Here is a 16,173-nt window from a genome sequence, read left to right as displayed (position 1 = left end):
GATTTCGCGGAGAAGTAGTAGGGGATCCCTCGGGAAATGGGGATTGGGGCCCCAGCGGACCCCGTTTCCGCGGGGAAGATCGGCGCCGCCCGGTCCCCAGCGCTTTCCAGAATGGTGGGGATGGTGGGAATTGGTTCCCACGGGAGTCGAGATGGGACCTTCCCCACCCCGCCTGGGCCCCGTTGTCCAAACCCGGTTATACTGATTAATCTAATTTCTTATGAAATTGAAATTATCATTGAGACAATCAATGTTATAACATCAAACTGTCTCCCTAAAAGTGTCCATAAGTGAGATTTATCCAACATACATTGAAATGTTTAAAAATATTAGATACCGTTTTAAATCAAATTGATAATCTTTACCTCAAATGAAATTATTAAGGTGTGTGAGTAATTATTAAGGCGACTTAATAGAGTTGTGAGCCCAATTATTTTAGATATATAAATTCTAAATTTTAAGCCCGAAAATCTTAAGTCCCAAACTTAAAAATAGTTTAAATAGAAAAGAAAAATGGGGAATTCCTGCGGGAATCTAATTGGGGAATTCCTGCGGAAATCTAATAGGGGATTCTCGCGGAGAAGTAGTAGGGGAATCCCCTCGGGAAATGGGGAATGGGGCCCCACGGGGACCCCGTTTCCCCGACGGGAAATCCCCGCCCCCGTCCCCACCTTCAAATGGTGGGGGGATGTGGGGAATTTTCCCCACGGGGTCGAGGATGGGGGACCTTCCCCCACCCCGCCCTGGCCCCGTTGCCAACCCTATACTGATAATCTAATTTCTTAAATAATTATCATTAACTCAATTATACATCAAACGCTCCCTAAAATGTTAAGAGATTTATCCAACATACAATTGAAAGTTTAAAAATTTAGATACGTTTTAAAATTTATCTATCAAATGAAATTATAAAGTTTAATAATTTATTAAGAGCCTGACAAAAAATTCAGAGAACTTAGAATTTAACCAAAATAATAAATTTACATTTCCTAAAAAAGGGAAACTCCAGATTCTCCACCCAAATCCTATGTTTATAAAGAAAATAAAAATTTCAATTTTAACCTTAAACTATGAGATTGTATCAATTTAGATCATGAACTTTTGTAAGTATAACAATTTACTCCTATTTGAAAATTTTCAAAGTAAACTCTTAATTTATCCTAAGAAAAACAAACTATAAACTATTTTATTAAAATTATCTTTGAATGTTGTCAATGCATTCATTCTTACACTTGTGTAGACTTTTCAAATGTCAAATTAAAAAAAAATTGACAATTAGAATTGATGCACGCATACGAACTTTGAAGAAAATCTTTAGAGAGTTCAAATTAGTTAACTTATAAAAATTTAGTTTATTCATAAAATAATAAGTAATGGAATATAATGATGATATAAATTGATACTCTATGCAAGTTCATAATTCAAATTGATATAATTATTAATTCAAGGTAATTGATACAATCCCAAAATTTATAGGTATAAATTAATTTCTTTCTTTTTAACGAAAAGAAAAAGTCACAATACGAGTATAACCAAACTTTTCAAATAAAATTTCCATATTTCAAATTTGTTTTCTTATTAGGAAAATATTAAAAAAAAAAAAAAAGAAGTTAAAAGTGTGCTCAGTTCAACCGTAAATGACATGATCTCATTGTTGAAGATTCGATTCCCACCCCAAAAGTTATTGTACTTAATAAAAAAAAGATTAAGTTGTAAATTTGGTCTATATGGTTTGGGAAAACTTCGAATTTAGTCCATATGGCTTATAATCAAAATTTAGTCACGATCATTTCATAAGACTTTTATAAATAATTCTTACAATATGAACTATTCATGGGGATTTTATCAAACCAAAAAAACTATTTATGAGGCTTTATCAAATTATAGGGACCAAATTGTAACTTCTAAAACCTTAGAGACTAGGGCCACATTTACCTCACTAGACAGTAATATGAAAAGTGGGTCTCATTTGATTAGTTTACCAGTGTTCCATAATTGTATTAAGATATGGAATCCATTTCTAAGTTTGTAATCACACTCTGTCATATGATTGAGTAGTAGAGGATGTTCAATCCGATTGCAGTTAAAAATTAAGTGAAAATGTCATTATCATTATAGTTAACCATTATCTTTATTAATATTATTATTGATATAATGGGAAAAAAATGAAAATCAATGGAAGAATTATGAAAATGTCACAATTGTTGTTTTAGTTAAGACCCTAAACAGTAACGATACGATAAAGGTAAAAAAAAAAAAAAAAAAAAAAATTGCATTTGTTAAAATATTTAGTAAATGTGATTAGAAAAAATCAAATTTTGTTCGTGAACGAGGTCCATTTTAATTGATCCAATCTCATTACGATCACACCATTTTTTATTACAGATTGGTAAACGTAGTCTAAATTCTAACTATTTCCAAACCATAGAAACCAAATTTACAATTTAACCAAAAAAGAAAAGAAAAGAAAAAGGTTCTACAATTGAAAATAGATGGATAATGTGTTATTGTCAAGGACAGAACTATGAAGGGTCAGGAGAGACATGTATCCCCTCACATCATGTCGTATTACATATACCTATACTGTTTTTTTTTTTTATTAAATATAAAAAATATTTCTTTATGTATTGAACATATGTCAACGCGTGGCATCCTAAAATATGAAATGGTACTTTGCCACAGTGGTGGTGGAGGAACTCAATAAGTCGGCAACTAGAGTTCATTTCCATTGTGAGATGACTTTATTTTAGCTAATTTTTGTTGCTTAAAGTTTCACATATATATATATATATATCCATGTTTATATACTAATATTTTTTAAATTTTAGACTCGGCAACTATTTGATTATTCTTTTTTTAATTTTTGAAAATTACGACATATAAACACCAAATTCACATATAATTTTTTTACTTTATTATTTAGTTTATCATTATTTTAAAATCACATTAAAGTCAATCTAAGTTTAATTTTTAATATTTAAAATTATGACTTATAAGTATCTAAATTTTTAATTTTAAATTTAATAAGTCCCTTAAAATGTCTAATAGACATATAAACTTTAAATTTAGTATATAAAAGTCTCATAAAACATTTGAAATGCTTGAAAATGAATCGTTATTAGATAAAAAAAAATTGTTTTTTTCTAATTGAACCTCACAAATTTAATTTTATAGCCAATAGTTACATTATTTTTTTAGAAAAATGTATGCTAATACATATTATACATCATCTAGTATATATTTTTTAAAGTATGAATTATATATGACATAAATTTAGATGTTAATAAACTAAAATTTTAATCCTATATAGAGTTGTGCTTCCTAACATGTAATTTTGGTCCACTACTATCTGTATATTAGTTAATTATGATCATTTTGACGATATTATATAAGTTGAATGTTAGGTGATCGTATAGCCAGTTATTACAATTGCTTAATTTCGTCCCGACATATGAGCTGTCAGTGTTCAATAATTCAACACCATAATTAAAACAACAAAAAAGCTAACTTCTTTGGTTTCTATTTCTAACATTGAAGGACTATATAAGAAATTGGCGCTTTGGGTATTAATTACATTTCAAAGTACAATTAGATTATCTGTAAAAAAAAACCTACAAATCCCGCGAAAGCTCTGTCTTTGATCATGAAAGGCCAACGATTGTGGCCCTCTCCAATACCCATCTTTCTATTTACTGTGTTGACGAGCTTAAGCTTTGAATGTTCAGCTGAATTTGACTCGTTATTGCAGCTCCCACTATCTGGGTTCAACACAACTCGACCCAGATCCAAAGGGGTTTTCTATCTTGGCGATTTTGGGGCAAAAGGAGATGGGATTAGCAATGATACTCAGGTATTTTAAAGATCCAAAAGGGTTTTCTATCTTGTATATTTCCAATATTTTTAATGAACATTGATTTTCGGTTGATGATAATCCCCTTTTCCCTTTTTTTGATTTTCGTGTAATGGGCTAGATTGATTGCTTCATTTCTTAGATTGAAATGCTTGAAGTGTAAGGACTTCCTCTGCAACTTTTCATGGTTTTCCATCTTGATCCTTTGTAGCCATTGGAAAGTTTGGTGCCTTGTTCTTTTTTAGATGGATTAGACAGACATTTGTGACATACATTATGAAGTATAATGCTCGTTTTTGCATACGCTGTAATAATTGTGGCTCTAGGCATTATTGGCTGCCTGGAAGAGATGGGTTGTTCTTTCCCCACTAGAACACGAATGGTTTTTCCAGATAGTTATCCATTTATGGTGCACCCTCTAGAGCTTTATGGTCCTTGCAGATATTGTATATTTCCAAGCTTTCTGTGTTATGTGTGCAGACAAAGTCCATATTAATTAGGGAAGGAAGTGATCATGTGTATTTAAGTAAAGATGATTATCTTTATTGATAATGAGGTTTTTTGGGTGATTCTAAAAGTAAAGTAAAGTCATGAGAGTTTATGCCCAAAATGGACAATATCATATCATCGTGCAGATAGGTGGAAGTTCTGTTGTCCGTATCATTATGAATATCGACCATATGATGATGCTGATTTTCCTTTTATGGGTCAGAATGCTTAGATTGAAATGAATACTTTCTCATGATTTTCCCTTTTCATTTTTTTTGTAGCCTTTGAATGTTTGGTGCTACATTCTCTATTTAAGCTTGATTCGACAGACATTTGTGACATTATGAAGTAGAATTTTCGTTTTGCTAATGTTGTTATAATTTTTGGCTCAAGGCACTCATGGAAGCCTGGAAGATGGCTTGTTTTTTCCCCACTAGAGCACGAATTGTTTTTCCAGCTAGTAACACATTTCTGGTGCATCCTATTGAGCTTCATGGTCCTTGTCGGTCAAGGGTGACCTTGAGGGTATGAGCCAAATGCCATTCTTCTCCCTTTCAAACAGTATTTCTTTGACCCTTATATGCTTTTAGACTTTTTACCACTCAATTATTTCCGTACATTCAGTGTTGTAGTTTGTATTTTTAAAAGATATATGGCACCATCAATGCTCCTAAAGATCCAAATGCCTGGGCTGGTCTAAATCCACGGAAATGGCTTTACTTCCGTGGGGTGAACCATCTGACTCTTGAAGGCGGAGGAGAGATTAACGGAATGGGATATGAATGGTGGATGAGATCTTGCAAAATTAACTCAACAAATGTAATTTCTTCTTCGAACCCTGTATCCTTCTGTCTTGTTTCAAGATAACTTATCCAAAATTGTCTCGAGGTTGGCAATGACCTTTGTTTTTCTGTTTCTTATATGGCAGCTATGTCGACATGCTCCAACAGTGAGTGGTTCTTGTGCTAAATTCTCCGTCTTCATTTTGCTTCTCAGCTGAGCTTTGAAATGTACTGACAAAGAATGTTGCCCATGGTGACATTTTCACTATTCTATTGCAGGCCATTACTTTCCATAAGTGTAAGAATTTAAAGGTTCATCATCTATTGATAATTGACAGTCAACAGATGCATGTTTCTTTTACGAACTGTCTACGTGTTGTTGCCTCTAATCTCAAAGTGATTGCTCCTGCCTTTAGCCCAAATACCGATGGAATCCATATCAGTGCATCGAAGGGTGTCATGGTCAAGAATAGCATCATTAGTACAGGTTAGTCATCTCATGCCAACTCATCACTTAACAGACTGAATCTTTCTTCTGCTGAGTTTAGATTTATGAAAGACATAATAGTGAAGCAACAGATATTTTCGTAGTTGATAAAATTGAATGCATGGTTGAATGAGAACATTTTTTTTTTATCATGTTTGGATGAGCATGAGGCAATCCTAGAAAACAAGGAAGATTTCCAGCCACAAACTTCCAATTGTTGTGGTCAATTGCAGAAAATTTTGTCAATATAATTCAGCCACTGAGATACAAGGGCAATAAATATGCAACCCAAGTAGGCTTTATATTGCTATCACAAGGTTTTGCCTTGTTCGCTGCCTGAATTTTCCCCTTCCATCATAGAATTTGTTGAACCAAGTTTTTTCCTTTTAGCAAATTAGTCTGCTGATGAATGGGTTGATATCACGTAAAATTTTGGACTTCAATGGTAAACAATCAATTTGTGGATATGAGCTGAGTTGACAAAACTCTCAAGTTAATTTCAGTATCTTTCAGCTCAATTCAACTTTCTAAATTGCAAATCTGACAACAAAGATGATGACCGAGTGCTATCTTTTGCTTTTACGTAATAGCGAATTCTAATGCAGATGCACTCTCTTTCCAGGAGACGACTGTGTCTCTATAGTTAGTAATTCTTCAAGGGTCTTGATCAGAGACATTGTCTGTGGGCCAGGCCATGGAATAAGGTAACATAAATGTTCACTAGTTGGATTACTTTGATTGGATCAAAGAAATTGATGTGGATCCATCGCTCTTTTGTTGATCAGTATTGGAAGCTTGGGAAAGCAAAACACAACGGCGCAGGTACGTAATGTAAGAGTTGATGGAGCTGTTTTGTCGAACACCGAAAATGGAGCAAGAATTAAAACATGGCAGGTAAAATGCGTTTGTTCAGGCTCATTTCTTATACATTATGTCTCCCACAAATAAGTTTAGCTGATCTGTGCTCCTGTTTCCTGTGTCCAACAGGGGGGCAGTGGCTGTGTCACTGATGTTACCTTCAAGAACATGTTGATGAAAAATGTATCAAATCCAATAATCATAGATCAGTATTACTGCGACTCGAATCTGCCATGTGCCAATCAGGTAAGAGTTCAAACTCATTCATTTCCCTGCCTTTTCCATTGCCCATTTCCTTAAGCCTTCATTCAGAAGTACCAATAACTTCTTGTTTTTGAGATTGCAGACATCAGCTGTTAAAATTGAAGACATATCATTCATTCACATCAAAGGAACCACAGCAACAACTGAAGCCATAAAATTTGCTTGCAGCGATACATTGCCATGTGTAGGCTTATTTCTGGAAGACATTCTACTCTTATCGAACATTTCCGAGATTTCAACGTCTTCCTGCTGGCAAGCACATGGTTCGATTTCAGGACCTGTTTATCCACCACCGTGCTTTCTCAGTAACGAAAACTTTATTCAGCAGAAGGTGCAGCCTGACCCTGCTTCTCATTCTTTTTAGAGACAACTTCTTAAGCTTTAGAGTTGCAGAAGCTTATGAGAGGTTCATGTCTTATTCTTCATATTTGTATATTTGCTTATTTCCGTTCACTCTGCCTCCATTTTCCTGTTGATTTGTGTCTTTCCAAAGATGAGGCTGTGATGTTCTGTTGTATGTATCTTCTCTATAAATTAATGGAAAAACTCAATAAGAAAGACTGGAGCAGAAGCAATTAAGCTGTAGATGAAATCTGGAAAGATAATATATTCATATTATTTATGATTAAATGTTACTTTGGTCCATGTACTTTTGAATTATGTTTATTTTAATTCTTATATTCTGAGAATTCATTTTGGTCCCTATAGTTTCAATTTTGGTTCTCGTGTTTTCAACATTGGTTCATTTTGGTCTTTGAACTTTAAAAAAAAATAACCATTTTTGTTTCTTAAAAATGAAAATGAAAAAATTAAACTAATTGTTCACAAAAAAAAAAAAAAAAGTTAAACTAAAATAGTTTACATTCATCATTTTTTATTGATTGCTACATTGTTTACTATTTCTTTCTCAAACTAAAATAGTTTACACCTCAAACGCTTACTATTATAACTCAAATTAAAATAATTTACACCCAAAATACAAACTATCATAATCCAATTATAATAACCTGTAACTATAATAATCAACTATTTGCCCCAAACGTCCCTTTTAAAGTTGAGAGACCTCAAACATGGTTTAAAATTTAAATATCTAGAAACAAAACTTACAATGACTTTCTACATACATACCCTAAATAAATAGATGTAATTACACAAATGTTAAAAAACTTTCTATTTTTTATATGATGAGTTATTATTTTACACAAATGTTTGGATCACTACCTTTTAGTCCTCTTTACCGTTTAGTTTTCTAAAAAATAATACATTATAATTAATGGTAGAAGAAACATGTAAGGAAAGTTTTTCCGGTTTGAACTACACATGTAAGGAAAGTTTTTTTAAAAATTTGAAAATTGTTGCAGTCATAAATGAAAACAAGAATCAACAAGAAACTTTGAAGGAGAAAAGAAGGTATATTTGACATATACTATATATTTGAATTTTATAAAATAAATGAAGGTATATTTGATAAGTGCATGAACGAGACAAGTTGTATAACATAACATCTACATTTTTCAGGAATAAAAAAACCATGATATATGTGATGTATATTTTTATTCTCCAGTATATGACCAATATATTCAACATATATTTGAAATCTCAATGGATAGATCCATTTTCAGTTAGGAATATGGAAGAAAATAAATCAAATCTCCTAATTTGAAATATAATGCATTAAGTGAATATCGACTAAAATTAATAAATAATAAAATTAAGTCACAAAATTGAAAATAATGATAATAGGGAAAGAATTAAATATTTTCATTATTTAATAAAAGATAATATAATTAATGCTATTTAAAAAAAAAACTTTATATAATTAATAGAAAAAATATTTTAAATGATAAAATTACTGAAAATATTTACAAATAATAGTTTATCTATAATAGACCGTGATAAACTATGACAGGCTATAATTTATGACGGTCTATCGCGATCTATTACAAATAGATAGTGAAATTTTGCTATATTTATAACTATTTTACTTCATTTTTTTATATTTAAAAAGAACTCTATTGTTTATTTATTTTTATTTATAGTAATTATATTGTTGAGATTGTGGCTTGTATTAATTATTAGTTGGAAGAATATCTTCATTAAACTATATTTTTCTTTCCGATAAGATCTCTAATAAATCTACATGGAAGCCGCAATAACAGTGGAAATAGTGATATTTTTCTATGTATGTATGTATTTTGAATTAACGGGAAAAAAATTATTACTTTGTAATTTTAACCATACATAAATTCAGTTAAACAATAAAATGATGTAAAATCTAATGGTTAATTTTTGTGGTGGTAATTAATGAATTTGTCCATTAAACTTTATTTGAATTGACATCAATGTATTTTATGGCCTACACTGAATTGATTGAATTACAAGTTGGAATAAATACAATTAATTTAAATAAGTTTTTTTTGTAAGGATCGAAAAATATATTTACATGCATTTTAAGACAACTGGACCCTTGCTCGTTGTCCTATCATGATATAAAGATAAAATGTTGACATATTTTGTGTGATAAGCTTTCCATCACCCTATCACATTTATTTTTCTTCGAATCGAGACAAATAACAAGAAATTATCATACCACAATTCAAATTTTGACAACTATATATATATATATATATATATATTGTGGCCTATATTAAATTGTTGATTTTAGGCCAGAAGAATATCTTCATTATTGACAATTTGAACACAATAACTCATCCTCCTAACATGTGATAGTGGGAAGGTAGATGTTTTTTTCATTATAAATTTGTCTAATTTTCTTTTCCGTAAAAAATGAGTGTACTAAAAGTAATTTATAGAATTCTAATTTTATCCATCTGAACACAACTCAATTGATTAAGTCATATACTCTCAAGAGAAAAAAATTTGCTTAAATGAATAACTCGAATGATAAAGTTCATGACTCACAAACTTTGATTTTAAGTCATAAATTAAAAATAATAATTTTAAATCTTATTGAAAAGAAAGAGCAAAAGAAAATTCAAGTACTATTTTAGTTCTGGTACTTTACGATCTATCTTAATTTGAAGTTAATTTTTATACCATTTAGAAAAAATTAAAAAAAAGCAATTGCCCCATCCAATTTCAAACATCTCGAAGGAAAATGAAGAAAAATATGAGTGATGATAATTTGTATATTTTTGTTCCCTTCAAAAATATAAAAAAGAGTGTGCAATTATTGGAACATTGGACCAAAACTTTCAATGCAACTTTAACTCTTGGTACCTGAATCTCTCTTTTCCAAGTTTTTTATTATTTTTTTTAAATAACAATAATAGCTATTATTATTATTATTATCATCCTTTGACTTAAATTTTATACCAACTATTTGTCAATTGCTTCATACAGCTAAGCCAAGCCAAGTCGTACATTTACCATTAATGACTTCACATGGTTTTCTTTTTGTTTTGGTGCATTGTTCATTCTTCATTGTATCTTAGCTATAACAATCTTTACGTGTCTAATTAAAAATTGACATGTGATAAGAAATTTTGATTTTTTTTTAAATATTAAATTATTATTATTTTTTACATGTGATAAATAAAGAGTTGTAGGTAAGGAGATAGGTATAGTCAAAGACTACATCTAATTATTATCTCTTATATTTAATATTTAATGCTATTTATATGACTTAATGTCAAATGTTAACAAATATAGGTCTGGTATGTCAAACATTTCGGCCTTTTATTTTATTCAACAAAATTATTCTTTTTTCTTTCAGACCATTTATTCAATTAATAGCAAACAAAAGGGTAGAATTCATTTCATTTGGGATTTGTGTTCCTTTTTTCGTTCTTTATCTCGGTTTGGTAAAACAAGTAATTTGATTCAGATTTTTTATTAACTTATTCATTTTTGTAAAAGTATTTTGAATTATGTGTTTGATTTTGAGTTTGCTTTGTAGTTATTGCCAAATTTTAAAAACTAAACGAGGAAAAAAAAAGTTGTAAGTGAGTTTTTTGTATAAGTCAATTTGACATAGAATTAATTTTTACTATCGATTTTGGAGTTACATGTTTGATTTTCCTATTCTTATTTATTTTTTATTTAGGTCATAGATTTCACTCTTTCACTAATGTTCACTTTTAGTATTGAATTCTATATTTTATTAATTAATTTAAAATAATTATTATTCACTTTTTAATTAATTTAAATAGAAATAGAAAATTGTTGAAAAACAATTTAATTCTCTTAAAGTAATGGATAGACTATGCAAATGACCAAATGTGAGTATTTAATGAAAAATTGAAGATAAAAGCATAAGTTTTGAAACATAATAACCAATAGAAACAAAATTCAAAATTTACAAGTAAACCTGTAACATTTTGAAACTAGGAGACCAAATGAAAATTAAATTTGTTGGTGCGAGAAACTCGCACACGCTCTTCTTTGTTCTTGTCTCGTTTTCTGAACTGACTTGCATGAGAGTTACTTGCACAGACGTGGTGTTGAGCCTATCACACTCTAGTGTAGTATAAGGTATAATTTAGCTAAGCATAGAGAGAATAAGGTAAGGGCTTCTGCTTTAGAGTGTCAAGGTGGTTGCCAGGGTCAAGCTCGGCTTGGTTACTTTTCGATTTCTATATATTCATTAGCTCGGTTAGTGAGTTCGAAACTTTCTAACTTTTCTCTTTTGAAATGTGCGTGTCTCCATGTTACCTCCCAACTTTTCTCAGACATGAATCCGTCTACAGATTTTGGACTTTGCTTGGAGTAACTCTCGATGAAACTCAAAACTCAAAGTAGGATATTTTGAAATCTAATACCCCAAAGTTAACAAGCAAATTATATGCAAAAAGGAAATTGGTGACAATCATAAATTTGACAATTGTAAAAACAGATTCGTTTGTTTGGTAAAGATTCGAAAATGGCACACCAATTCCTTGACCACCACACAACGCAATGTCACCAATACCAAACCAAACTCTCCCTTTTATGCCTCTTCGCTTAGCTTTAATCCCACACTCAAAGTTCCCTCTTTGACTCACCAAAGTTGCCGCCGTTGATTTTGCCCACACCGCCCATACATTTGCTTAATCCTTACTTAATTAATTTAATTAATCAACTATCATTCAATTCTTACTATAAATATGAACCTCCAAATGCCTCTCTTTTCCAGCGAAAAAAATTTAACAAAACTATTATTATGAAGAAGAGCTCCGAACCAGTTGTTTCTGCAGGCGGTATTAGTAAGCAGCAGCCACCGCCGTCTCCATCGTCCCCTCGCCGCTGCTACGGCGGAGAGAGGAGGAAGTTGGAGAGGACGAGGACGGTGACGGTGACAGAAGACGTTAATGAAAGTGCTGAAGCTTTCATTAAGAAGTTCAGAAATCAATTGTTGATTCAGAGGCTTCAATCCATTGAAAATTATGAGAAAATGCTGGCTGGGGAAACTTGAATTATGTCTATTTTTTCTTTTATCGTCTTTATTATATATGTTTAATATTATTCACTCAAATAATGCGATTTGCGTATTTGTGTTTATGAATTTATTATAAATAAATGATTGGTTATTTTATTTGTATTTTTTAGTCATTTTATTACATTCGAAAATCGATTCTCTATTTTTATAATGATTGTGGAAAAAAAATATTTATTATTTTTTATATCAAAATTCAGATAGTCAAGTGACTTGGAAAAAAAAAAAAAGAAAGAAAAAATATATCCGCCACACTGGTGCTTGCCATAAATGCTTCGATTCTTAAGTCAAAGAGTAAAATAATGTAAAAGCTAGAAATTTTGATAATATGATTCAAGTTTCCTCTGTAGAAATTATTATGATATATTTATAGACTTAGTTGTCCTAGGTTATCCCGGTAAATTTTGGAGTCACCTTAGGATGATCCTTCAACCTATCAAGAGGGGTGTGCACTGTTAGCATTTGGTTAGCGTCGACATCGGCAAGAGCATCTTACTATACTTTATGTCGAGGCACGTACACGGGACATGCTTCATTCGGTTTTTGCTAAGCTCGGTGTCGGCCTCGTCCTGAACACAAATTAACCCTCTCCCTTTGGCACATGGTGCTATTTTTTGCACAAACATTGTAAGTCTCTCGACCTTATTACTTATCTTCCTATAGGTTGATTATACCCTTTGGTAAAAAATCATCCAAATAATTATAATATTCCTAACATTTTTAGTTTATGCTTATGTTATTGAAATTTAAGTTTAGACCATATGCACTCCAATCTCTTCCTTGTTTAGCCTTTGAATAAATTTTGTTAGATGAATACAGATGGAATTTTAAACCTTTTTGATAATATATATAATTTTGTACCTTATATGAAGATGAAGTGTAGATTCGATTCTTAGTATACTTTATTAGAGAAATGATTTACGGAATGAAAGATGATATATGAATATTGGTAAATAAGGAATTTCAAATTAAATTTAATTGGATAAATGATTTCTTTTTAAAAAAATTATTCATTTATATTTAAGTTTCAATAATATGTTGAATCGGAGATTTTACCTTCCTATTTCTTTTTATCATGGTATAAATGTAAATATGAAAAATACTCAAATTTATTTCAAAATTCATCTTTTGTATCATCCAATCATAATTTGTCACGTGAAAAATTCTTTCAAATTTATTTTTAGAATACTTTAATCCGTTATTTAATGATATAAATACTCAAATATCATCCTTAAAAATATTACTCCTGAGAAATATCCATTACAAAGGTGAAAAATGAATTAAATATGGTACCACTTCAGCTGTCATCCACAAGTTTTATTCTAAATTTATCAATTTCTTCAAGTCCCATCAAACAATTAAAAAAAAACGAAAAATAAAATTAATTAATTCTTATGAAATAATAATTTTGACCCATTACTCCCTCACATTACAAAAAAAAAAAAAAAAAAAAACGTTAATAAAGAAATATAATATCATTTAAATTACTACCTTCACAAGTCAGTGTTCAATAATTCAATTTCAATAGTGTTCATTATTGAAATTTACACATTTATCGAAAAATTTCATCTTACACCTCTGTACTTTAAACACACTCCCTAAATCCAACATATTAACCCATATGTCGTAACTTAACTCAACGCTCCAAATACTCATTTTATTTTAATTTATGTATTTCTATATAATGCTTACAATACAAATAACAACGTAAAACAGAGCAATAACCTTTCCAATACATTTTGTATGTATTTTTTTAAAAAAAACATTATGTAAGGCAGAGAATTAAACCTTTAACTTTAAAATTTATAATACTAACTCCATATCAATGGAGTTAAACTTATTTCGATAATTAAATTTCAGTTTAAAAATACACTGTAAAATACATATATTACTAGCTCACCACAACCTAAATTGTCACATATTTTTTTAAACCGTAGAAATTACTGTTTAGATGATGATGTGTTATAAATTATAAAGGATATTATTAAGAGAAATTCTTATAAATAAAAAAAATCTCAAAAATAATATTTACACTTTGTAGCCAAAAGTCCTAAAAGTGTTATGTACTTTTGAAACCTTTTGTTATAAAGGATAGATATTTTTAAATATTTTTTATATTTAAAAATGTCCCTATTATTAAATGCCATTATAACATTTTGTCAGCGAAAAGTAAAAATAAGTGCTATCTTTCTTTTATCTTCACTCAGTTGTATAATAGAAAAATAATTAATGTTATGGATATTCAAATGGTCACACATGTTTTCCCATGAAATGAAATTAATGAAATTGAAAATTAAGATAAAAATTGCTACAACTTATCAAGTTCATGAATAAATTTTGATTTTTTTTTTCTTTTAAAAATTTATATAGCTTAGTAGAATTTTAAAGAACGAATGTAAAGGCTATAAATGTCATAGCGATTCATAATAATTATAGCAAAAAGAAAAAGCTACAAATATAGAGTAAATAATGACGTGACGAGACTCCAACACTCAATTCTTCAAAAAAAAAAAAGACCTATCAAAAGTTACCACGCGGATTAGCTGCCAGCTTTGTCAGCAATAATAGCGACAAAATAAATAATTTTTTTCCCCATTTTTGCCCAAAGAAACGTGAATGAAGAATCTTTTATATTTTCAGTTCTCTTTATATTATAAAAAGATTCCAACAATTGACCTCTTCGTTGGTTGTATGCTCATTTGTTGTTTAAATACATATCAAATTTAAAATTACTAATCAAACATATCCTAAAATCGTTATACACATTTGTTCGATGAAAAAAAAAACGAGAATTAAAATGATGATGAATTATAAAGGATAGATTGCAAAAATTACTATTAAAGAATAATGGTAGTTGTAATTATACTCTTAAACTTTCAATTTTACAAGTTGTCCTTAAACTTATATCGATATTAAAATTTGGTCAAATTAAACCTTCGACATTTCATAATTGTATGGATTAATATTTGTATAAGTTTGAAGATTCAATTTTATTATTTATGGGTATGATTTATATAATTATTATAAATTTGAGAATCTAATTTTAACATTTATAGAAGTTTAAAGGTCTAATTTTTATAAATCAACCTTTGAAGATGTAATTACAAATAATTTTTGAAATTGGTGTAATTGGGACATTGTAAAATATTGCAATTGCATTTTGTCGGTGGGGGATGAAACAATTGCTCTCTTGTTTTCTCTCCCTCTTCTTTGTTCAATTGTAAAAAGAAATAATTAATGCTGTAGTTATTTAAATGGTCACCACATGTTTTCTATGGGCGGAATTAGGATTTAGGTGGCCTAAAATTAATGATGATTTATAATTTTTATTTTCAAAATATTTAATTGGGAACAAGACCTCACATCAGCCTTTTAAATCCAAGCAAAAAAAACAAAAGTTATTGAAGGGATCGGATCATCCAACAGAAGAGATTGATCGCCTATTATTTTAATTTTATTGTAAAATTTACCGAACATAAAAGATTAAAAAAACATGTATACAATAATCTAATTATAATAACATTACTGTTAAATAAAATAAATCTAATTTTATTATATAGTTTAATTTTAAATCTTATTCAAAATTATTTATATTACAAAGATTCTATATACATTATATTAATTGTATCATGTACAATTAATATATTTTTCTTAATTAATTTAAACCATTCGAATTCTTTCAAAACTATTGCTCCTTGTTTGCCCGTTGTGAGCTAACAAGGAACCTAATAAACTTATAGATTATAAGATCCAATGATCTAAGGTTAATTAATTAAACTCTTCAATCAAATTATTCAATATTCAATAACTATGAGTCACCCCAATAAACGCCCATAGTTGCACTATTAACACTATAGAACATGTTGCATCTATAGATTTAACCATTACAAGTAAGTCGATTATTCACGAGTTGTTTGTAATTACAACTTGGTCAAATTATCGTTTTACTCCTGTAATTACCTCTTACTCATTAAGTTCACTGATCCCTCTAATAAACAATCTTTTTATG

General features: G+C 29.7%; 1 protein-coding gene across 1 annotated transcript; it reads left to right on the top strand.

The window, feature by feature from the left end:
- The first annotated feature begins 3,588 nt into the window (after positions 1–3,588).
- On the top strand, positions 3,589–7,373 carry LOC120085246 (probable polygalacturonase At1g80170). The gene is made up of 9 exons (XM_039041149.1): positions 3,589–3,850; positions 4,733–4,864; positions 4,988–5,158; positions 5,268–5,288; positions 5,401–5,608; positions 6,231–6,312; positions 6,394–6,502; positions 6,596–6,712; positions 6,813–7,373. The coding sequence occupies exons 1-9, from the start codon at positions 3,644–3,646 to the stop codon at positions 7,092–7,094; spliced, it is 1,329 nt and encodes a 442-aa protein (XP_038897077.1). The 5' UTR covers positions 3,589–3,643; the 3' UTR covers positions 7,095–7,373.
- The last annotated feature ends 8,800 nt before the right edge of the window (positions 7,374–16,173 follow it).

Source organism: Benincasa hispida, chromosome 9, assembly GCF_009727055.1.
Source record: "Benincasa hispida cultivar B227 chromosome 9, ASM972705v1, whole genome shotgun sequence".
In the NCBI taxonomy this organism is placed as follows: domain Eukaryota; kingdom Viridiplantae; phylum Streptophyta; class Magnoliopsida; order Cucurbitales; family Cucurbitaceae; genus Benincasa; species Benincasa hispida.
This window is presented reverse-complemented; position numbering and strand designations above follow the sequence as displayed.

Coding starts and splice junctions, on each gene's coding strand:
- LOC120085246 (XM_039041149.1), top strand. CDS start 3,644: ATGAAAGGCCAACGATTGTGGCCCTCTCCAATACCCATCTTTCTATTT. Junction 5,159..5,267: donor GCAAAATTAACTCAACAAAT/GTAATTTCTTCT, acceptor CTTATATGGCAG/CTATGTCGACATGCTCCAAC. Junction 5,289..5,400: donor TATGTCGACATGCTCCAACA/GTGAGTGGTTCT, acceptor ATTCTATTGCAG/GCCATTACTTTCCATAAGTG.